The sequence below is a fragment of the Equus przewalskii genome, chromosome 3 (genome assembly GCF_037783145.1).
Source record: "Equus przewalskii isolate Varuska chromosome 3, EquPr2, whole genome shotgun sequence".
NCBI classification, from domain to species: domain Eukaryota; kingdom Metazoa; phylum Chordata; class Mammalia; order Perissodactyla; family Equidae; genus Equus; species Equus przewalskii.
Genome location: NC_091833.1, coordinates 17,979,883 through 18,004,125, shown reverse-complemented (window position 1 = coordinate 18,004,125; position 24,243 = coordinate 17,979,883). Strand labels below are relative to the sequence as shown.

Here is a 24,243-nt window from a genome sequence, read left to right as displayed (position 1 = left end):
AGTGAGAGAGGGGCTGGGTAAGTCTTTTGCACCCCTCTTATACTCTCTTACTTCCCTACCTGTTAGACCTTAGAGCTGGCCTGAGATCCCAGGGAAGTTTACTGTAGGTTAGCAACAGCAAGTGTCAAGGCTCAGATACCCTCCCTGACCCCTCAGCATCTGTGGCAAAGATTGCTGATTGATAACAGCACTCATTCTTGTTGAGACAGAGCCCCAGAAGTTTTCTCAGTGCACAATGCACCAGGTAGCTGCTATGTTTTGGTCAGAGTTTTCATCATGAGACAAAACCTACTGGCCCTCAGGGAGGAGGCAGTTGGAAGATGCGAAGAGGTGGAGAGAGGAGAAGGGCAGTTGTGCCCAAATGGTGTGAGGGCTCAGCTTGTCACTTCTAGAGGACATTGCCACGGTAGTGCTGAACCAAAAGGAAAGAAGCAGAGGAAATGGTTTGCTGAGTAGAACTGGTTATCACCTGGTTTACAAAGCCATGTGTCTGAAATTGGCATGGGCTATCTGTTTTGGGTTTTTTTTCATTTTTTATATCTGTTTTAATAACAACCGTTATTCCAGAAGTTTATCAGTAGTTATATTTGCTGCTTCTTTTTTTTAACCGAAGTTTATTTTTGTTTTACCTATAATTTTTTTTAACCATAAAAAATACATAGGATATTTCAACTCCTAACACAGTATACATTTTAAAAATACACAGCAGAGGGGCTGACCCTGTGGCTGAGTGGTTAAGTTCGCGCACTCCGCTGCAGGCAGCCCAGTGTTTCGTTGGTTCGAATCCTGGGCACGGACATGGCACTGCTCATCAAACCACGCTGAGGCAGCGTCCCACATGCCACAACTAGAGGGACCCACAACGAAGAATATACAACTATGTACCAGGGGGCTTTGGGCAGAAAAAGGAAAAAAATAAAATCTTTAAAAAAAAATGCACAGCAGAAGGGATAGAGAGATGTGGTTTTGAACCATGCAGGTTATTGCCATTATGTGTGTTGTCTCACTTGAGGCCAGTGCAGAAAACAAACCATTCCATATATTTTAAGCAGAAAGGGGTTTCGTGCATGGAATTTGATGCTTTTAAAATTATTGGGACTTAAGGTTTCCATGTGATGATGGGCTAGGTTGCTTGAATAAGACCCTCTGCTGAAAATAATGAAAGATGATAAAATACAAACCAGCAAACTCAAGGCCCATTTCTGGATGAACACCTGTAACTAGAGAGTTAATGTCTGAGTACCAGTGGGCGTTTGCCATGTCCACACTCAGCTATGCACCAGCTCTGTAATTACACAGGACCAGTGAGGTAGAGATGAGAGCCCAGAGCCTAGTGGATGTGGGGTCTAGTAGGAACCCTCCTCTCACATTAGGCTCAGGCGCCAACTGGCTACACCCTCTGGTCAAGGGCAGTGGAAAAGTCAAGTCTTAGTACTTAAGATTCTGTCATCCCTTTAGGGAAGGAGCCAGAACTTAGAGTGTATGAGTAACCTGTCTAGGGCCACCCATGGGAACTGTTCTGCACCTTTCTGTTTTGAGGGTGCTGGTGGCAGTGGATGTGTGAGGGTGTCCTGATCCACCTTCAGGACTGCCTGCCTGCCTGCATGCGCATCCTGACTCAAAGCCCCTTTGCCTTCAGGCCTGTTCTTCTTTGGATGGTGCTGGGGCTGGGTTCATTCGTCACTGTAATGCCCCTCCTCTCAGTGGGAGGCCTGCAGAGAATTGGGCTCAGTGGGTGACTGGGTGGTTTCTTGGCATAGGGGCAGGATGAGAGTGTGGCTGCTGGAGGAGCAGCTTACATGCAGTAGCCAGTGTCACGATGGATTGTGGCTTTAAGCAGGCCTGTCAGACTATGAAATAAAATCCCCAGCACCAAATATTAGCCCTCATTTTAGACCTAAATGTCAGTTGGTGTTTTTCCTGAAATGTCTCCCAGGGACAATTTTGTAACCATGGTCCCAGAGATCCCTCCTGTTGTGGAGGTTGTTGATTTCTTTATCTGGGGCAGGTTTGAGAGGAACAAGATTGCCAGCCTGATGAGCTGTGGCTAAGGTGTTAGATGTCAAGTTGAAACTGTCAGGTAAGATTCCAGTAGCTCCTTGGGAGGCTGGGATGGGGGCAGGGGCAATGGTGACTGGCCTTTTCAGCAGAGAATTGACAGCATAGCTGGTATCTTCCCACAGCCCCTAAAAGCCACTAGCCATGAGGCTGAGGAGCTTGTCTCTTGTCTTTTCTCTCCTCTCTGTCACATCCTACCAAACCTCTGTGTCTAGAGACATCTAGTTGATGGAGCTTAAATTAAAAATGTTCAAGTCTTATAGTCATTGATTTGTATATCTTATGCAGCATTTCTTAAAATTGCCTATGAGCTTGCCAGCTTCCCTCTAAGAAGAAATTGATAGAAAGTAAAAATAACTAGATTTGTGTTCTTCACTCTTGTCATCTTCTGTGTGCTTTCAGCAAGGGACTTCTTTCTTCTGGTTGTGACGTGAGAATACTCTGATACTTTCCACTGCACTGTGTGCCAAGTCGTACTTGTCTCATCCAGGAAAGCTAGATGAGGATTATGCCAGCATGCAGAGCCATAGGATTGTTCTTGGTGACTTTTTGTATGTGTGTGTGTATGGTGAAATATATATAACATAAAATATGCCATCTTAACCATTTTTAAGTGTACAATTTATTGGTATTAATTATATTCACAGTGTTGTGCAACTAACACCACTATCTATTTCCAGAACTTTTCCATCACCCTAAACAGACACTCTGTACCTATTAAGCAGTAACTCCCCATTTCCCCTTCCTCCAAGCCCTTAGTAACCTCTAATCTACTTTCTGTCTCTGAATCTGCCTAGATAATTCATATAAGTGGAATTGTACAATATTTGTCCTTTTATTTTGGCTTATTTCACTTAGCATAATGTTTCAAGGTTTATCTATGTTGTGGCTTGTATCAGAACTTCATTCCTTTTTATGGCTGTGTGTATATACCACATTTTGTTTATCCATTCATCTGTTGGTGGACACTTGGGTTTTTTTATCTTTTGGCTCTTGTGAATAATGGTGCAGTGAACATTGGCATATAAGTGTCTGTTTGCATCCCTCTTTCATTTCTTTTGGGTGTACACTTAAAAGTGGAATTGCTGGATCGTTCTCTGTTTAACTTTTTGTGGAACCGCCAAACTGTTTTCCACAGCGCCTGTACCATTTTACATCCCCACCAACAATGTGTGAAGGTTCCAGTTTCTCCACATTCTCACCAACAACTTATTTTCTTTCTTTTTTTATTTATAGCTATCCTAGATGTGTAGTAGTGTTTCACTGTGGTTTTTTTTTTTTACTTTTTTTTTTTTTTTTAGGAAGATAGGCCCTGAGCTAACTGCTGCCAATCTTCCTCTTTTTGTTGAGGAAGACTGGCCCTGAGCTAACATCCATGCCCATCTTCCTCTACTTTATATGTGGAATGCCTACCACAGCATGGCATGCCAAGCGGTGCCGTATCTGCACCCGGGATCCAAACCGGCGAACCCCGGGCCGCTGAAGTGGAACATGTGAACTTAACCAGTGTGCCACCGGGCTGGCCCCTCATTGTGGTCAGTTCCTAACGACTAGCGATGTTGAGCATTTTTTCGTGTACTTATTGGCTATTCATATATCTTCTTTGGAGAAATGTCTGTTCAAGTCTTTTGCCTAGTTTATAATTGGGTTATTTTGTCTTTTTGTTGTTGAGTTGTAGGAATTCTTTATATATTGTGGATATTAAGCCCTTATCAGATATATGATTTGCAAATATTTTCTCCCATTCTGTAGGTTGTCTTTTTACTTTCTTGATAATGTCCTTCGATGCATAAAAGTTTTAATTTTGATGAAGTCCAATTTATCTATTTTTTTCTTTTGTTGCTCATGCTTTCACTGTCATATCTAAGAATCCATTGCCAAATCCAATGAGGCTTTCCCCCTATGTTTTCTTCTAAGAATTTTATGGTTTTGGCTCTTATATTTATATCATTTATCCATTTTGAGTTAATTTTTATATATGGTATGAAATAGAGGTCCAACTTCATTCTTTTGCATGTGGAAATCCAGTTGTCCCAGCACCAATGTCGAAGAGACTATTCTTTTCCCTGTTGAATGGACTTGGCACTCTTGTCAAAAGTAATTCAGGGGGCCAGCCCCGTGGCTGAGTGGTTAAGTTCACGTGCTCCCCTTCAGAGGCCCAGTGTTTCACCGGTTTGGATCCTGGGCATGGACATGGTACCGTTCATCAGGTCATGTTGAGGCGGCATTCCATTTAGCACAACCAGAGGCACAACTAGAATATACAACTAGGTCCCGGGGGCTTTGGGGAGGAGAAGAAGAAGAAGAAAAAAAAAAGATTGGCAACAGATGTTAGTGCAGGTGCAATCTTTAAAACAAAAAAATTTAGCTGTAGATATAAGGGTTTATTTATGGACTTTCAGTTTGTTCCAATGGTCTATGTCTACCTTATGCCAGTGCCACACTGTTTTGATGACTGTAGGTTTGTGTGTGTGTATGAGGAAGAGTTGCCCTGAGATAACATCTGTTGCCAATCTTCTTTCTTTTTGCTTGAGGAAGGTTAACCCTGAGCTACCATCTGTGCCAGTCTTCCTCTACATTATGTGTGGGATGCCTCCACAACATGGCTGATGAATGGAGTAGGTCCGCACCTGGGATCCGAACATGTGAACCTGGGCCACCGAAGCAGAGCATGGGGAACTTTAACCACTTGGCCACCGGGCCTGCCCCCTTGATTACTGTAGTTTTATAGTAAGTTCTGAAATTAGAAAGTATGAATCCTTCAACTTTGTTCTTTTTTCAAGATTCTTTTAGCTACTCAGGGTCCCTTGTAAGTCCATTGATTTTGAGGATTGGCTTTTCCATTTCTGCAAAAAAAGGCTATTAGAATTTTGGTAGGGATTGCATTGAATCTTTAGATCAATTTGGAGAGTATTAATAATACTTTCCTTCTTAAATGATGTTAAGTCTTCCAATCCGTGAACATAGATGTCTTTCCATTTATTTATGTCTTCTTTAATTTCTTTTAGTAATTTTTTATAGTTTTTAGTGTACAAGTCTTTTGCCTCCTTGGTTAAATTTATTCCTAAGGATTTTATCCTTTTTGGTGCTATAGTAAATGGAATTATTTTCTTAATTTTCTTTTTGGTTGTTCATTGTTAACGTATGCAAACATAAGTGCTTTGGGGGCTGGCCCAGTGGCACAGTGGTTACATGCGCATGTTCCTCTTTGGCGGCCTGGGGTTTCCCGGTTCGGATCCTGGGTGCAGACATGGCACCACATGGCACGCCATGCTGTGGTAGGTGTCCCACATATAAAGTAGAGGAAGATGAGCCTGGATGTTGGCTCAGGGTCAGCCTTCCTCAGCAAAAAGAGGAGGATTGGTGGCAGATGTTAGCTCAGGGCTAATCTTCCTCAAAAAAAAAAAAAAAGTGCTTTGTGTTGATCTTGTATCCTGCAACTTTGCTGAATTTGTCTATTAGCTCTAGTAAGCTTTCTGTATATGGTTTGGAATTTTCTATATATGGGATTGTGACATCTGCAAAAAGAGATTGTTTTACTTATTCCTTTCTAATTTGGGTGGCTTTTGTTTCTTTTTCTTGTCTAATTGCTCTGGCTAGAAGTCTCAGTACATGTTGAGTAACAGTAGTGAAAGGTGGGCATCCTTGTCTTGTCCTTGATCTTAGGAGACAAGCTTTTAGTCTTTCACCATTAAGTATGTTAGCTGTGAGTTTTTCATAAATGCCCTTTATCATGTTGAGGAAGTTCCCTTTTTTTTTTTAAAGATTTTTTTTGTTTGTTTGTTTGTTTTATTTTTTCCTTTTTCTCCCCAAAGCCCCCCGGTACATAGTTGTACATTCTTTGCTGTGGGTCCTTCCAGTTGTGGCATGTGAGAGTTGTGGCATGTGGGACGCTGCCTCAGTGTGGTTTGATGAGCAGTGCCATGTCCGCACCCAGGATTCGAACCAACGAAACACTGGGCCGCCTGTAGCGGAGAGCGCGAACTTAACCACTCGGCCACGCGGCCAGCCCCTTTTTTTTTTTAAAGATTTTGTTTTTTCTTTTTATCCTTTTCCTCCCCAAAGCCCCCCAGTACATAGTTGTATAGTCTTCGTTGTGGGTTCTTCTAGTTGTGCATGTGGGACCCTGCCTCAGCATGGCTTGATGAGCGGTGCCATGTCTGCACCCGGGATTTGAACCAGTGAAACACTGGGCTGCCACAGCAGAGTGTGTGAACTTAACCACTCGACCGTGGGGCCGACCCCAGGAAGTTCCCTTTTATTCCTAGTTTTCTCAGTGTTTTTCTCATGAAGAGGTGTTGGATTTTGTCAGATGCTTTTTCTGCGTCAATTGAGCTGATGATGTGGGTTTTTTCCCTTCATCCTATTAATGTGTGATGTGGTTTATTATATTGATTGATTTTCTGTGTTGAACTGCCCTTATCTTCCTGGGATAACTCTCGCTTGGTATCATGGTAGATAATCCTTTTAATACATTGTTGGATTTGGTTTGCTACAATTTTGTTGAGGATTTTTGCACCCATATTTATAAGGGTTATTGGTCTGTAATTTTCATTTCTCTTGATGTCTTCTTGCTGGTTTTGATTGCTGTTCCAGGGTCTGCCCCATCTTAGGTTTGGATCTGGATACAACATATTTACACCAGTATACAGACATTATTCTGTCAAGAATTGCAGTCTCTAGGTCAGAGCTGGGAAGGAGCTTAGGAGCCCTTTAGTCCAATTTCTCCTCTTCTGATAGGGAACGTGAGATGTGGGTTGAAATAAAAAACCCACAGTCCTGAATTAGGCTGGAGTATCTGAGACCAGGCTTCAGAGTCTGGGGTGTTGTCTCTGGAGCCCTGCTGCAAAGTGTTCCTGTCACTTTAAAACTCTTCAGGTGTTTCCCTTCAGGAGGCAGGAAGGGAATGTCAGACTTGTTGCCAAAGAAGTTCCCTGTGTCGAGTGTTCCAAGCTGTCTCTCAGGATCGGGTAGGAGATTAGAGCAAATGAGTGGCCTCCTCTCCCAAGGCCTTGTATACCTCTGGAGGGTGTAAGAGTCCAGAGGCCTGCGTTTCTAAGGTCCTGTCCTCTATTCACCGTCAGGCCTGCCTGGGTCACAGAAGAAACTCTAGGGGCCGGCCTGGTGGCGCAGCGGTTAATTTCGCACATTCCGCTTCTCGGTGGCCTGGAGTTCGCTGGTTCGGATTCCGGGTGCAGACATGGCACCACTTGGCAAAAGCCATGCTGTGGTAGGCGTCCCACGTGTAAAGTAGAGGAAGATGCACATGGGTGTTAGCTCAGGGCCAGTCTTCCTCAGCGAAAAAGGGGGATTGGCAGTAGTTAGCTCAGGGCTAATCTTGCTCAAAACAAAAAAAAAAGGAAGCTCTAGTCAGTTGGAGCTGTACTGAGCCTGCGTCTTCACAGCATGGTCTCCTGAGTGTGTACTCTGGGTTGTGCTTGAGATGCACCAGGTGTCATGTAAGCCAGAGCTCCAGATCCTCTGCTCAGCAGGGATTTAAAAAAAAAATTTTTTTTATTGAGGTTATGGTAGTTTACAACATTGTGAAATTACAGTTGTACATTATTATTTGTCAGTCATCTTATAGGTGCGTCCCTTCACCCTTTGTGCCCAGCCCCCACTCACCTTCCCCCGTTAACCACTAATCTGTTCTCTTTGTCTGTGTGTTTATCTTCCACATATGAGTGGAATCATACAGAGTTTGTCTTTCTCTGGCTTATTTCACTTAACGTAACACCCTCAAGGTCCATCCATGTTGTTGTGAATGTGACGATTCTGTCATTTGTTATGGCTGAGTAGTATGCCATTGTATATATATACCACATCTTCTTTATCCAGTCATCAGTCAGTGGGTACTTAGCTTTCTTCCATGTCTTGGCTATTGTGAATAATGCTGCTCAGCAGGGATTTTGACCATTTCCTGCTGTTTCTGAAGATGTGCTCTTCTGATGTAGCCTCTTCCCTCCTGTCAAGGCTCAGGGAACAGGGTGTACTGAGAAGCTGACCATGAAGGCCAAGTCTCCCAGTGTGTCCTTCTGGCACTGACATGATACCCTGGGACCATCCAGGGAGAATCTGGTGGGTGACAGGCAACAACCTGCTCAGTATGCAGCCAACTGCTGGCTGTCAAAAATGATTTTTCTAGGACTATCAAAGTAATTTATATTAGTTGTAGAAAATCTGGAAAACCGAAGAGAAGAAAGAAAAATCCAAGCTGACTGGAGTGTGCTCACATCTCTCCATGTGACTGTAGTAGTTTCAGCAGGCTGTTGTTTGTGGGAGAGTCAGCAGAGAGGGATGGAGGGCAGCATGGGCTACAGAAACCACTAGTTCATTCTCAAGGCGGGTCGTTTCCCAGGGTTCCAGTTTGCCTCCACTGCCTGCAGTGGGTGGCGAGAGTCTCTGGGTGGACCTGGCTGTGCGGTCGGTAGCCAAGGGCCTTTGTTGCAGCTGCTGCTCTTCCTCTGTCCTGCTCTCTGGTGGATCTCGACCCAGTTTGGTCAGAACAGTGCCTGCCTGCTACCCTCTTCTTTCTGGAGCCTGACAGAGAGGCACAGTCACTGTTTTAGCTCTAGCTTGCGTTACAGTTTTGGGAGTGAAGAGTAGGAACTGAGAAGGTAGAAGCTGACTCATGGCCTCACTGCCACGAAGAGCTTGTCTGTTGTCCCTCTCCTCTTACTGGCTGTCTCACCTCTCTGACAAATGGTGCTTTACATTTTGCTGCCATATAGAAGAAAGGAGTAAATCAGATGGGTTTACCTTACTTTCAGTGGTATTATAGGATAAATAACTTTCCCCCTGAGCTCCTCAGATGTATCCTGCTGCTTGAAAAGGAGGCCCTAGTGGAGATGTGAAGTATGGGGGAGCTAAACTCTGTCTATTTCAGTCACCTGTTTGGGGAGTGAGAGCCCCTGTTGCCTCCCTCCCAGGAGATCAAGGCAGCCTCTGTCTGTTAGTGTTCCTAGCATTGCCTGACCCATTACCAAGAAGGAAGCAAATGCTCACCTCCTTTCTCCTCGGCAATCCCGAGTAAATAGTCATTTGTTTTCAGATGTCCCAAAATCCAGGCCTTCGAGAATGGCCTGCTTTTCTTTACCAGATCCCAATGCTAGAAGAGCCTCCAGTGCATGAACTAAAGGACAGTGGGGTTGTCCAGTCATCCACCAGCAGCCCTCTGGCATTTCACCCAGCTACTCCTTTGTCTGATCTTGTTCGATGGCTGCACTGAGGGCTCTCTGGACTCATGGTGATAGCTGAGAAGCAGGCTTTGACACGGCATTTGACGTGCCCTTGGGCACATAGTGAACTCAGTGGCACAGGTGAGATTTGAATCGGGGTTTGTCTAATATATTTGCTCTGATGCATGTATGTTTCCTGTTCAGTTATTTGTGCATGGTATAAATGTCAGGGCTCAAGCAGAGCTGGGGAAAGGTGGCTACTGACAGACCAAGCACTTGGCCTCCAGAGTTTCCAAGTGAGTCTCAGAGAATTGCTTTCTTTGGTTACTGGTTGCACTAGGCTGCATCCTGTGCAGCTCCTCCCCCACCCAGAAAGTTCACTGTGTTCTAAAGAGCACTTGGCTCTCTACATGTCTCACCATCCCCACTGCTTCTGTCCTTATCCAGTCCTATCATCTTCCACTGGGTTGATTTTGGTAGCCTCCAGTTTTGCCTCTTCAATCCATTTTCCAAATATCAGCTGTTTGATCAGCTATGCCCTTTCTAAATCATTTCTGCAGCTTCCTATTGACCTCCCATGAAGTTCAAACTCCTTAAACTAGCATGCAAACTGTGTGTGAATAACCCATTTTCTGCTCCAGGTTTGGCTCTTTTTAGGTCTGCCCAAGCTGTGACCCAGCCACAGTGAACTTCTCTCAGTTCCTTGACCATGGGGGCTGCTTTCTTGTTTCTATGCCTCAGCACATTCTGCTGCTTCTGCGTGGAATACTCTTCTTTTTTCCCCTCATCTCCTTTACCAGGTTTTGACTCAGCCTTCACGTCCTCTGAGAATCCCCAAGTCAGTGCACCCTGATTTTCTGACCCGCCCCTGACTTGACACTGGAAACTGTTGGAGGGCAGGGACTGAATCCGAGTCCTCAAGCTTGTGTCCCCAGCACCATACAGAACAGAGAAGATCTTTGTGGGATTGGTGAATGACCGCAAAGGCCTCTATAAAGGGAAATTTATCATACTTGTTTTTACTGACTTACTCAACTTTAGCAAGGATCCAAACAGCTCCTAACAACCCATTCATTTTTAAGTGCCACCAGAGATCAATGGAGAAGAGACTTGGGCAACCACCATTCTACTTTCTGTGTTTGTGAATTTGACTACTCTAGATACTTCATATAAGTGGAATTATTCAGTATTTGCCTTTTTGTGACTGGCTTATTTCACTTAGCAGAATGTTCTCAAGATTCATTCATGTTGTAGCACGTGTCAGAATTTCCTTCCTTTTTACGGCTGAATAATATTTCATTGTGTGTATATACCACGTTCTGTTTATCCATTCATCCAGTCACCAATAGACACTTGGATTGCTTCTACCTTTTGCCTACTGTGAATAATGCTGCTATGAATATGGGTGTACAAATATCTATTTGATTCTCTGCTTTCAATTCTTTTGGGTATATACCCAGAAGTGGAATTGCTGGATCATGTGGTAATTCTATGTTTGAAAATTAAACATTTTTAAAACATAGTTTAATCTTTTAAACATCAAATTACCTTATGATTAACTGCCGTACTGTTTTCCACAGTGTCTGTATCATCAATACACAAGGGTTCCAATTTTTTTGCATCCTCATCAACACTTGCTATTTTCTGCTTTTTTGATAAAGCCATCCTAAAGAGTGTAAAGTGGTATCTCATTGTGGTTTTGATCTCTACATTTCCCTAATGATTAGTGATGTTGAGTATCTTTTTGTGTGCTTGTTGGCCATTTGTACCTCTTCTTTGGAGAAATATCTATTTCAAGTCCTTTGCCCATTTTAATAGGGTTGTTTTTGAGTTGTAAGAGTTTTTTGTGTATCCTGAATATTAAATCCTTATCAGATAGGTGATTTGGAAATATTTTCTCCCGTTCTGTGAGTTCCTTTTCACTGTGTTGATAGTGTGCTTTAGTGTACAAAAGTTTTAAATTTGGATGTAGTCTAATTTACCTATTTTTTCTTTAGTTGTCTGTGCTTTGGGTGTCATATCCGAGAAGTCATTGCCAATTCCAATGTCGTAAAGCTTTTCTCCTATGTTTTCTTAAAAGAGTTTTATAGTTTTAGGTCTTATATTTAGGTCTTTGATCCATTTTGAGTTAGTTTTGTATTTGGTGTATGGTAAGGGTTCAAGTTTATTCTTCTGCATGTAGATGCCCAGTTGTCCCAGCACCATTTGTTGAAAAGACTGTTTTTCAATTGAATGGTCTTGGCATCTTTGTTGAAATCAGTTGACCACATATGGGAGGATTTATGTCTCTGCTCTGTATTCTATTACGTTGGTCTACATGTCTATCTTTATGCCAGTGCTAGCACTCTTTTGATTATTGTAGCTTTGTAGTAAGTTTTGAAATTAGGAAATGTGAGTCCTCCAACTTTTTTCTTCTTTTTCAAGATTGTTTTGGCTATTCAGCATCCTTTGAGATTCCATATGCGTGGCATTGAATCTGTATGTGGCTTTGGGTGGTATTGACATCTTAACAATGTTAAGTCTTCCAATCCACGAACACAGATGTCTTTCCATTTATTTGTGTTTTCTTTAATTTCTTTCAGCAACATTTTATAGTTTTTAGTGTACAAGTCTTTCACCTTCTTGGTTAAGTTTATTCATAAATATTTTGTTCTTTTTGATGCTGTAGTAAATGAAATTTTCTTAATTTCCTTTTGTGATTGTTCAGTGCTAGTGTATAGAAACACGACTGCTTTTTGTGCATTGATTTCGTATCCTGCAACTTTGCTGAATTCATTTATTTGTTCTAACCATATTTTTGTGGAATCTTTAGGACCTTTCACCATCGGGTATGATGTTAGCTGTGGGTTTTTCATATATAGCCTTTATTATGTTGAGATAGTTTCCTTTTATTGCTAGGTGTTGAGTGTTGTTGAGATGTAATTTAACATATTGTACAATTCACCCACTTAAAGTGTTTTTTAGTATATTCACAGGATCTTTATAGATTTTTTACCCTCTTTGCTTATCTTAGACTGGTTGGATAATAGTTTTCAAATGCATGAAGACTTACTGGAAGGTAGAGACTGCTTTTCTTTCTTTTTTTTTTTTTTTAAAGATTTTATTTTTCCTTCTCCTCTCCAAAGCCCCCCAGTACATAGTTGTATATATTTTTAGTTATGGGTCCTTCTAGTTGTGGCATGTGGGATGCTGCCTCAGCATGGCCTGACAAGTGGTGCCATGTCTGTGCCCAGGATCCAAACTGGTGAAACCCTCGGCTGCCAAAGCAGAGCACGTAAACTTAACCACTTGGCCATGGGGCCGGCCCCAGAGAGTGCTTTTCTTTTCTTTCTTTCTTTTTTTTTGGTGAGGAAGATTGGCCTTGAGCTAACATCTGTGCCACTCTTCCTCTATTTTTGCATGTGGGATGCCACCACAGCATGGCTTCATGAGTAGTGTGTAGGTCTACACCCAGGATCTGAACCTGCAAACCCCGGACCACTAAAATGGAATGTGCAAACTTAACCACACTACCCCACTGGGCCAGCCCCAAGACTGCATTTTTTTGTAGTTTTACAATGTCATACTTTTGGAAAAGACTTAATGTCACCCAGTGTTTGAAGAGTTGGTTCTCATTCCCTTTAATACTGACTCAGCTCTGACCTCATATGACTATGCACCTTAGGGTCCTGTGGGGCTGCTCCCTGTGTCATTGACACCTGCAGGTGGCAGGGCACCCAGGTGTGGGTATTGGTCTTTTCTGGGTGCTCTATTCTTAGCTTATCCACTTGGATTCTCAGGTTGACCCTGGGGTTTTTATGGAGGCTCTAGGCCATCTCTTGGTAAACACTATCCTACCTGTGGGGCAGAGAGTCTATGAGAAGATGTCAAGGGCTAGTTGCCAGAGGTGGAAAAGGCTTCCCCTATGGGGAGGCTTAGGCAACTGGTGTCTGAGTACACGTGCGTTAGTAGTTCCCCATTCTCATGGAAAGTTGCGGAACCAGAACCCTGTTGCTGGTGGCTAAGCACACCCTTTCTTGACCTCCCCTATTTGCACTAGCCTTAAGTATCGAGGGTCACCCAGGAAGCACATGTGTTCCAAACACAAGCCTTCATCTTAGTGTCAGGAAACCTGTATGCCACGGATGGGATCACATGTGGTGTTGGGCAGAGGCCCACGCCCCTTCAAGCAAGGCAGGATGAATGGGCTCGCATCCAAGTCAGGGAACCCCCTGGCTGTGTTGCACTTGCATAATTGTGCTTGTGGATTGATGTTGGCAGGGCATTTGGGGTCGTTTGCTGCTTGGTCAGCTGTGGCATTAAGGGAATAGAGACCAGCTTTTGGCAGCGTCTATCACGTAAAATAAGGAAGCTTATTATTTGGGCTGCTGTTTTTCTGGGAAAATGTTTAGGTTTTAATCTAATGGGAATCCTGCTGGCAGGCTTACGCAGCTTCTGCTCCTGATGGTCCTTGAAGGTCCCCTTCTGGCAGGTGGTAGCAGACAGTTTTAGAGTCTCTGAGTCCTTTGAACCATGGAAGTCTCTCCTTGAAGTGCTGTTCCTCTCCTGTTTCTCCTTTCCCTTCCCTCCACTTTCCCTTAACCCTTGCAGGCCAAGTTATCAGGGCCATGTGTTGGTCATGTCTTTTCCTGGTTCCTGCCCAGCATGATGGGGGTAGCTGGTTTTAGAAGAAGATGAGTGGGTCAGAGCCTTCCCTCCCCGCCTTATCCTTTATTTGGGTGGTAGAGGCTGCTCCCCCAAAACCCAGTGGTGCAGCCATCCAGAGAGGGGCAAAGGGGCATTTACTGCAGATGAAGGACTCACAGGGACAGGAGCACCATGTTCTGGGGACTCTGGTTGTCTTAGGAAACAGGTACATAGGTGCATGGAGAATACTGGGAGAGAAAAGAAATAGCCCAAGATGGGGAAAGGTATGTGGAAGGGTTCCTTGCAGAATTACGTACAACAGGGAACAATCAGAATGTAAATGTACAGTCACTTGGAAATGGTCAAAATAAGGCAAACCCTATATAATTGCTTTAAAAAAATTTTTGTATTGTGGTAAAATATGCATAACATAAAATTGACTTTTTTTCCCCCTTTTTCTCCCCAAAGTCCCCCAGTACATAGTTGTATATCCTGGTTGTGGGTCCTAGTTGTGGCATGTGGGACACCGCCTCAGAATGGCTTGATGAGCATTGCTAGGTCTGTGCCCAGGATCCGAACTAGTGAAACCCTGGGCTTCCGAAGCAGAGCACATGAACTTAACCACTCGGCCATGCGGCCAGCCCCCAAATTTACTATTTTAATCATTATTAAGTGTACAGTTTTGTGGCATTAAGTACATTCACATTTTTATGCAACCATAATGTTGTACCTTAGCCCTCTTGGTTGGTGTTTTGAGTGTTCTGATCTCCTCAGTTACCTGTTGACTCTCATATGCAGTTAACATCAGGTAGCATTGTGTGGGTTTCTACTCTTTTATTTTTAGAAGGTCATGACTTGTTTCTCTTATTTCTAAGTTCTTGGGGAAATACCTCACTATTTCTTTGTACGCTACAAACATTTGGACTCAAGTGTTCATTTTCTTTTCTGGCCTGACCTCTGATGAGTGCCACTGAGACATCTTTGACAGAGTTGCCCAGCATGGGCCCCATCTTGCTGTGGCTGGCTTAGTTGTTTAGGCACATGGGCTGGGAGGAATGGGGGGCCTCAGGGGCTTTACACACCCTCCCAACTTTTCGTGGTCAGGGAGGTCAGTGCATATATGGAGTGAAGGTAATGAGTTTTGAGATACCCAGAGAAGCTTTTTGTGAGGCATCTTGACAGTCTCACACAAATCTAGCCTGGCTGTGCCTTTTCCGTGTCATGGTCCTTGTTGCAGAGTGGCTTATCCCCGTGGGCTTGATCTTGTATTGCTCTGCCAAGCACTATCTAGGATTGAGCCACTTACTTTAGGCACTTCTCGGAAATAGATGCCACCACCTTAGCTGGAGCCAGAAACCAAGGGACTGGAAGCAGGGGCCAGCCCTGAGGCTTGGTGGTTAAGTCCAGCATGCTTTGCTTTGGCAGCTTGGGTTCACGGGTTCAGATCTCAGGTGTGGACCTCTACCACTCGTCAAGCCATGTTATGGCAGTGACCCGTGTACAGAATGGAGCCACCCAGTGGTGTGATGGTTAAGTTTGTGCGCTCCGCTTCAGCGGCCCAGGGTTTATGGGTTTGGATCCTGGGCACAGACCAACACACCACTTGTCAAGTGTCCCACATGTAAAATGGAGGAAGATTGGCACAGATGTTAGCTCAGGGACAATTTTCCTTACCAAAAAAAAAAAAAGGACTGGAAGCAGTGATTTCAGGAAAGTTTCTTCTGAAACTGAAGCCAGTGGTTGCTGGTTACAGACACTACCTCCTGTTTTTCTAGCTACTTAAGGCATTGAGATGATTTCCATTAGAAAATCAAAGTGTAAAGGTTCTTCAGGAACTACTAGTATGTTAAAAGAGTCTCTACATTCATCACTTTCCTGTTTTTCTATTTTTTACCAAGAAATATTTGAGAAGGGAGATGCATAATTATTTGCTAATTGAAATTTTTGTGTGTGCTTTTTTGAAGGTACATGGGAATAGGACTCTCAGCTCAAGGTGTCAACATGAACAGACTTCCTGGTGAGTCACTGGTTAAGAGAGCATTTGTTCTGCTCTCCTGATCCATTCTATGGAGAGTCATGGCAGCAGCCAAGAGGCTGGAGAAGACTTTGCTGGCCACCTGCCCTAAGCCAACCCATTGGATGGAGGATCCTGAAAGGTGGCCATTGGGCTGGAATGATGTGAGCTTCCATTCCAAAAATTAATTGGCAAATGATTGTCATTCATGGAATTTGAACTGTTTACAGTCAAAACCAAGTGACCTGAGTTTGCTGCCAGTAGAGATACGCCTCAGTAGCCCTCGCCCTTATTGACCTTTGCTTGACCAGCGTGGGACTCAGGCATATACGGGGAGGAGGCTACTGCCAACCCTGCCTCCTTTGTTACTTCACCATGTTAAAGATCAAAGTCTTGGGGCCAGCCCGGTGGCACAGCGGTTAAGTTTGCACATTCTGCTCCGGTGGCCTGGGGTTTGCCAGTTCGGGTCCCAGGCGCAGACCTACGCACCGCTTATCAAGCCATGCTGTGGCAGGCGTCCCACATATAAAGTAGAGGAAGATGGGCACATATGTTAGCTCAGGACCAGTCTTCCTCAGCAAAAAGAGGAGGATGGGTGGCAGATGTTAGCTGAGGGCTAATCTTCCTAAAAAAAATAAAATAAATAAAGATCAAAGTCTTTAAGTGGCCTTCTGTGTGGAACATGGTTGAGGCAGTTTCTTAATAAATGGGAAGATGTGTGTGAAACTTGAGTTGACAGCACCCTCAGATTTGTGGAATGCTCTGGGGCCTGCACATGGGCCTCCTCTACCACCAAGGCACCCTTCTAGCTATTTTCTGCCTGCTGGCTCATGCCTAGTTCTGGGCTAGGCATAGTTGAGAGGACAGAAGTTTTTACCAGGAGGTGATGGGTTCCAGAAGATGATCCTAAGTCCATTTGTCACTTGAGTGGCAGAAGTGACATGGTGCAAGCTGCCCTGACACCATCATGGAAGCAGGCAAAGTCCCTGTGTTTTTCCCCTGGCCCTCTCTACTCTTTGTACCTATGACACAGAGAACACAGCTGGCTTTTTCCAAAGAGAGAGAGGCATGTAAACCTTACATCTTTTCCAATCTATGTTTAATATTGATCATAGATTTTTTTTTCTGATGGACTAATTTCAATACTTGAAATCCAGACTTGCTCAGGACTCAACTAATTGTCAGGAACAGTTTTGGTCTGAGTGAAAACTGGTCTTTCATTATTAATCAGAATGTGCATGGCATGTTTGACCTTTATGTAGTGTGCGGGTGTGATCTTTCTTATATAAGCCCCTGGCCTCAGCTGACTAGATGTGTCTACAGTGTCTGTAGCTCTGCCTCTTAGTGAACAAGGAGCTTAGAAAAATAATTTCCCGTCAAGGGTAAACTGATTCTTAATCTTTTTCTTGTTCTAAATGTGCTCTTTGAATTTTTGCAAGCTTTGGTGGCAGAGAAAAGAGGCTTTGGTAGGCTTAATATACAAAAGTAACTACTATAATCTATTATTAGATGACGCTTTGAGCAGCCCTGAACATTGGTTAAATGAAATTTTGTTAATCTACAGAAAGGAATACTATGCAGCCATAAAAGAATGAGGAGGCTCTTTAGGTACTGATTTGGAATAATCTCTAGAATGCATTGGTAAGTGAAATATATAAGGCATAGAACAATGTATAATATGCTACCAAATGTCCAAAAAAAGAGGGAAAAGGAACATATCTGTATCTGCTTGTATATACATAGAATATTTTTGGAAAGCTACAGAAAAATTTGTAATACTGGCTGTGCCTTGGGACGGGACAGGGTGGTTGAGGTCAGGACTGGGAAGGAAATTTTTCACTTTTGAAGCTTTCAAATTTTCTTCCTTGTGAATATATTTTCTGTTTTAAAAATATAAATAAAATTAAAACAAAATAAACTAAAGCAGATGCGCCTGCATCAAGAAGCCCTCGTGTCTGTCTTTTAGGTGGTCTTGGAATGTTGCCTTTTACCATGTGCTAGACTTGGTATTCTGAGTTCCACAGCTCATCTCCTTCTTTAGTAAGAACTGTTTTTGCAAGGCCCATTGGGTTTGAGATTCATGGAGTGGAGCAGACAAAGTAGAAGGAGTTCTACCTGGGCTGACCTGGATCTCTTTGAGATGGGGACATGTGGAACTGGCCTAGTCTGTTTGCCTTGTTTGTCAGAGGCCAGCTGCTGGTCGTGTTCTTTGATGCTCTTAATGTAACATTCTAGGGGAATCCATTTTTGGCCCTTGTGAATTCAGACCCTGCCCAGGCACAGGGTTGGGCCTGTGGGGAGAAGGGGCTAAGAGACTGTGGATGAAATGTAGGTTCCTACACTAACACAGCAGGAGAATCGGCTCTCACTGTGCATCTCTTTTTGTGTAAGAGAAAGGGGCTTCAGTGTTCTGTGGATGTTGCACCTGTCTTCATTTCCACTCTGCCTGCCTGCTCCTGAGGGTTTTCCTTCCTGCCATATCTGATCATCTGTGCAATTATTCCTTAAGGTGAAAAGTAGGAATCAGATTGCATCTAGATAGGGATTCTCCTAAGAAGGATAGATGGGGTCTGGCCCAGTGGCACAGTGGTTAAGTGCACACGTTCTGCTTTGGCGGCCTGGGGTTTGCCGGTTCAGATCCTGGGTGCAGACATGGCACCGCTTGGCACGCCATGCTGTGGTAGGCATCCCACATATAAAGTAGAGGAAATTGGGCACGGATGTTAGCTGAGGGCCAGTCTTCCTCAGCGAAAAGAGGAGGATTGGCAGCAGTTAGCTCAGGGCTAATCTTCCTCGAAAAAAAAAAAAAGGGGATAGATGCCCCTGGCTTTCTCAGGATACAGGGCTGGGCGGACCTAGCACAGGACAGATGTAGAGGTGGAGGGGAGGCACCCCTCTCAAGAATGATAGTGGGCCTGCACGGTTTATCCCAATGCTAGATGTGGAAGACCAGAATCATCTCCTTTGGTACTTTCTGTTTTCTGGGATCACTTTTGTGTGTGTGTGTGTGTGTGTGTGTGTGCACACGCGATGAGCATATATTCTCCCAAACTGAAAGTATCATTATTCATAAACAGTTAGACCTGAAACTACTTGCATGTATTTTGGTGTGGAGGTGAGATGGAGGGTGATAGTAGCTAAAGCCTGTCTGCCAGCTGCTTTTGATTTTCAAGAGGCCCTTGGTTGAGATGATGGCTTTTTAGACTGGATGTATAGCTGGTGGGAGGGGATTGATGGTGGTGACCTGGGCTGGGTCTAGAATTTGAGGTTTGGTATTAACTTCAGATGTTTGAGGGTTGGTGTATCTCCTTGATAGATACAGGTGTGTTTGGTGGAGGGTGGTGGTTAGGGTGGTTATTGCTGCTTCACAGTGGTGTTTCACCCTGGTGTTGAGGGGCACATAGGAATTTGCCAGGTGGTTCTAGGTAAGGCCTGATACAGTAAGGCTTGCAAGTGGATCCATAAATTGTCTAGCGTGGTGGCATGGCTTCCTGCAGATAGTCAGGATGAGCCAGTTGAGAGAAGAATCTCATGTTCCATGCCAAGGGGCCTAGAATTTTTTTCTAAGCAGTGGGCGCTGCAGGAGTGTTTTGAGCATAGGCGAGATGTGATCAGATTTACTAAAAAGCAACTAGTTTACCCTGACTCAGTGTAGAGGAGGAAAGATCAGAGTGATTGAGGCTGGGCTGGGCTTCCTGGGCAGTAGGAACTATAAGAGTTCAGGCACGTTAGGAAACTTCAGGAGGTGGTAGATTATGATGTTTAAAAGACTCCCTTTCCCTGTCCTGAAATATTTAACTGGAAACATTTAATCAGAAGTGGACAGTTAAATTTATATAAATGCCTTATGTGTGTGTATTGAGATAACTCAATATATCTGGTTTCGTTGAGAAGAATCCTACTAGGTCATCAGGAGGCGTTCCTTATCTTCATGGCTGTTTATGTAGATTACTTTCTATTTGCAAGTTCAGAAATATTTATGAGTGAATCCATCAGGGCCAGTTGGTCTTTTGGGGAGGACATTTTTTGAAAGCTTTCCCTTCCTTTCTTGTTAGCTTGTTTAACTTGTTTCTTGTGGTATCACTTTCACTATATTCTGCTTTGGCCATCTGGTTCTCTTAATTTATAGGAAAATAGCTATGGTTATTATTATTATTATTATTATTATTGTGTGTGTATCTGTGTGTGTGTGTGTGTGTGTGTGTGTGTGTGTGTGTGTATGAGGAAGATTGACCCTGAGCTAACATCTGTTGCCAGTCTTCATCTTTTAGCTTGAGGAAGATTGTCACTGAGCTAACATCTCTGCCAGTCTTCCTCTATTTTATGTGGGATGCCTCCACAGCATGGCTTGACAAGGGGTGCTAGGTCCGCATCTGGGATCTGAACCTGCAAACCCCGGGCTGCTGAAGTGCATGAACTTCACCACTACACCACCAGGCTGGCCCTTATGATTAATATTATCAAAATGTAAAAAAAAACTTCATGATTGATCTTTTATCAATGTATTGTTTTCTTACTTTAAATTTTTTTTTTGAGGAAGATTAGCCCTGAGCTAACATCTGCTGCCAATCCTCTTCTTTTTTCGCTGAGGAAGACTGGCCCTGAACTAACATCTGTGCTCATCTTCCTCTACTTTATATGTGGGACGCCTACCACAGCATGGCTTGCCAAGCGGTGCCATGTCCTGGGATCTGAACTGGTAAACCCTGGGCTGCCGAAGTGAAATGTGCACACTTAACTGCTGTGCCATGGGGCCAGCCCCTAATTTTTTTTTTTTTTTGAGGAAGATTAGCCCTGAGCTAACTGCTGCCAGTCCTCCTCTTTTTTGCTGAGGAAGGCTGACCCTGAGCTAACATCTGTGCCCATCTTCCTCTACTTTATATGTGGGACGCCTACCACAGCATGGCGTTTGCCAAGTGGCACCATGTCTGCACCCGGGATCCAAACCGGCGAACCCCGGGCTGCCGAAGCCAAATGTGCAAACTTAAGCGCAACGCCACCTGGCCAGCCCCCAATTTTTTAATTAGTATAATTAACATACCATAAAATTCACCCCTTTAAAGAGTACCATTCAGTGGTTTTAGTTTAGTCACAAATTTATGTTACCATCATCACTATCTAATTTCAGAACATTTTCATCACCCTAAAGAGAAACTCCATACCCTTTAGCAGTCATTCCCCAACTCTCCCTCCTTCTAGCCCCTGGAAACCAGTAACCTGCTTTCTCTCCATGGATTTTCCTATTCTGGACATTTCACATGAATGGAATCATATAATATGTGGCCTTTTGTGTCTGGCTTCTTAGCATAATATTTTCTAGGTCCATCTAAGTTGTAGCATGTATCAGAAGTTCATTTCTTCTTATGGCCAAATAATATTCCATTGTACGGATGTATTACATTTTGCTTATTTATGCATCTGTGGATGGGTATTTGGATCGTTTCTACCTTTTCGGCTGTTATGATTGATGCTGCTATAAATAAACATTTGTGTACAAGGTTTTGTGTAGACATATGTTTTCATTTCTCTTGAGTACATACCTAGGAGTAGAACTGCTGGATCATATGGTAAGTCTGTTTAATCGTTTGAGGAACTGCTGAACTGGTTTTCACAGAGGCTGCTGCATTTTACATTCCCACTAGCAGTGTGTGAGGGTTCTGATGTCTCTATATCCTTGTCAACATTTGTTATTATCTGACTTTTTGATTGTAGCCATCCTAGTGGGTGTGAAATGGTATTTCATTGTGGTTTTCGTTTCATTTCTCTGATGACTAATGATAGCAAGCCTCTTTTCATGTGCTTATTGACCATTTGTATATCTTCCTTGGAGAAACATCTTCATATAATTTGCCTATTTTTTAATTGGGATATTTTTCTCCTTTTTATTGAGTTGTAAGAGTTCTTTGTATATTCAGGATACAAGTTTCTTATCAGTTATATGATTTGCAAATCTTTCCCCTACTCTATAGGTTGTCTTTTCACTTTCTTGATGTCTTTTGAAGCACAAAAATTTTTAATTTTGATCAAGTCTAATTTTCTAGTTTTTTCTTTTGTTGTTCATGCTTTTTGTATCATATCTAGGAATCCTTTTCCAAATCCAAGGTCATGAATACTTTACCCCTGTGTTTTCTTCTAAGATTTTTATAGTTTTAACTCTTACCTTTAGGTTTTTTTTTTAAAAATTTTTTATTGAGTTAATGATAGGTTACAATCTTGTGAAATTTCAGTTGTATGTTATTGTCTGTCAGTCGTGTTGTAGGTCCAACCCTTCACCCTTTGTGCCCACCCCCCACCCCCCTTTTCCCCTGGTAGCCACTAATCTGTTCTCTTTGTCTACAGGTTTAAATTCCTCATATGAGTGGATTCATACAGAGATTGTCCTTTTCTGTCTGGCTTATTTCACTTAACATAATTCCCTCAAGGTCCATCCATGTTGTTGCAAATGGGACAGTTTTGTTCTTTTTTACGGCTGAGTAGTATTCCATTATATATATACCACATCTTTATCCAATCATCTGTTGATGGGCATTTAGGTTGCTTCCACATCTTGGCAATTGTAAATAATGCTGCAATAAACATTGGGGTGCATAGGACTTTTGGAATTGCTGACTTCAAGCTCTCTGGCTAGATACCCAGTAGTGGGATAGCTGGATCATATGGTAGTTCTATTTTTAATTTTTTGAGGAATCTCCATACTGTTTTCCGTAGTGCCTGCACCAGTTTGCATTCCCACCAGCAGTGTATGAGCGTTCCTTTTTCGCCACACCCTCTCCAACATTTGTTACTATTTGTTTTAGTTATTTTTGTCATTCTAATAGGTGTAAGGTGATATCTTAGTGTAGTTTTGATTTGCGTTTCCCTGATGATCAGCGATGATGAACATCTTTTCGTGTGCCTATTGGCCATCCGTATATCTTCTTTGGAGAAATGTCTGTTCATGTCTCCTGCCCATTTTTTGATTGGATTGTTTAATTTTTTGTTGTTGAGTTGTGTGAGTTCTTTATATATTATGAATATTAAGCCTTTGTCGGCTGTATTACTGGCAAATATTTTTTCCCAGTTAGTGGGGTTTTTTTTTGTTTCAATCCTGTTTTCCCTTGCCTTGAAGAAGCTCTTTAATCTGATGAAGTCCCATTTGTTTATTCTTTCTATTGTTTCCCTTGTCTGAGAAGACATGGTGTCTGAAAGATCCTTTTAATACTGATGTCAAAGAGTGTACTGCCTACGTTTTCTTCTAGAAGCCTTATGGTTTCAGGTCTCACCTTTAGGTCTTTGATCCATTTTGAGTTTATTTTGGTGAATGGTGAAAAACTATGGTCAATTTTCATTCTTTTACATGTGGCTTTCCAGTTTCCCCAGCACCATTTGTTGAAAAGACTTTCTTTTCTCCATTGTATGCCCTCAGCTCCTTTGTCAAAGATTAGCTGTCCATAGATGTGTGGTTTTATTTCTGGGCTTTCCATTCTGTTCCATTGATCTGTGCACCTGTTTTTGTACCAGTACCATGCTGTTTTGATTACTGTAGCTTTGTAGTATGTTTTGAAGTCAGGGATTGTGATGCCTCCAGCTGTGTTGTTTTTTCTCAGGATTCCTTTAGCAATTCGGGGTCTTTTGTTGCCCCATATGAATTTTAGGATTCTTTGTTCTATTTCTGTAAAGAATGTCATTGGGATTCTGACTGGGATGGTGTTGAATCTGTAGATTGCTTTAGGTAGAATGGACATTTTAACTATGTTTATTCTTCCAGTCCATGTGCATGGAATGTCTTTCCATCTCTTTATGTCCTCATCCATTTCTTTCAGAAAAGCCTTGTAATTTTCATTGTATAGGTCTTTCACTTCCTTAGTTCAATTCACCCGAGGTATTTTATTCTTTTTGTTGCAATTGTGAATGGTATTGTGTTCTTGAGTTCTTTTTCTGTTAGTTCGTTATTAGAGTATGGAAATGCTACTGATGTATGTAAATTGATTTTATACCCTGCAACTTTGCTGTAGTTGTTGATTACTTCTGAAAGTTTTCCAATGGATTCTTTGGGGTTTTCTATGTATAAGATCATGTCGTCTGCAAACAGCGAGAGTTTCACTTCTTTCCCCCCTATTTGGATTGCTTTTATTCCTTTTTCTTGCCTGATTGCTCTGGCCAGGACCTCCAGAACTATGTTAAATAAGAGTGGTGACAGAGGCCAGCCTTGTCTCGTTCTTGTTCTCAGAGGGATGGCGCTCAGTTTTTGCCCATTGAGTATGATGTTGGCTGTGGGTTTGTCATATATGGCCTTTATTATCTTGAGGTAGTTCCCTTCTATCCCCATTTTGTTCAGAGTTTTTATCATAAATGGCTGTTGGATCTTGTCAAATGCTTTCTCTGCAT

At 42.8% G+C, this 24,243-nt stretch overlaps 1 protein-coding gene across 1 annotated transcript in view; it reads left to right on the top strand.

Moving 5' to 3' along the window:
* RANBP10 (RAN binding protein 10) overlaps window positions 1-24,243 on the top strand; it is a 69,025-nt gene that overhangs the window by 6,378 nt on the left and 38,404 nt on the right. The window contains exon 3 of the mRNA XM_070613717.1: window positions 15,827-15,879. Within this exon, the coding sequence (XP_070469818.1) occupies window positions 15,827-15,879 (53 nt within the window). The remainder of the gene's footprint in view (window positions 1-15,826; window positions 15,880-24,243) is intronic.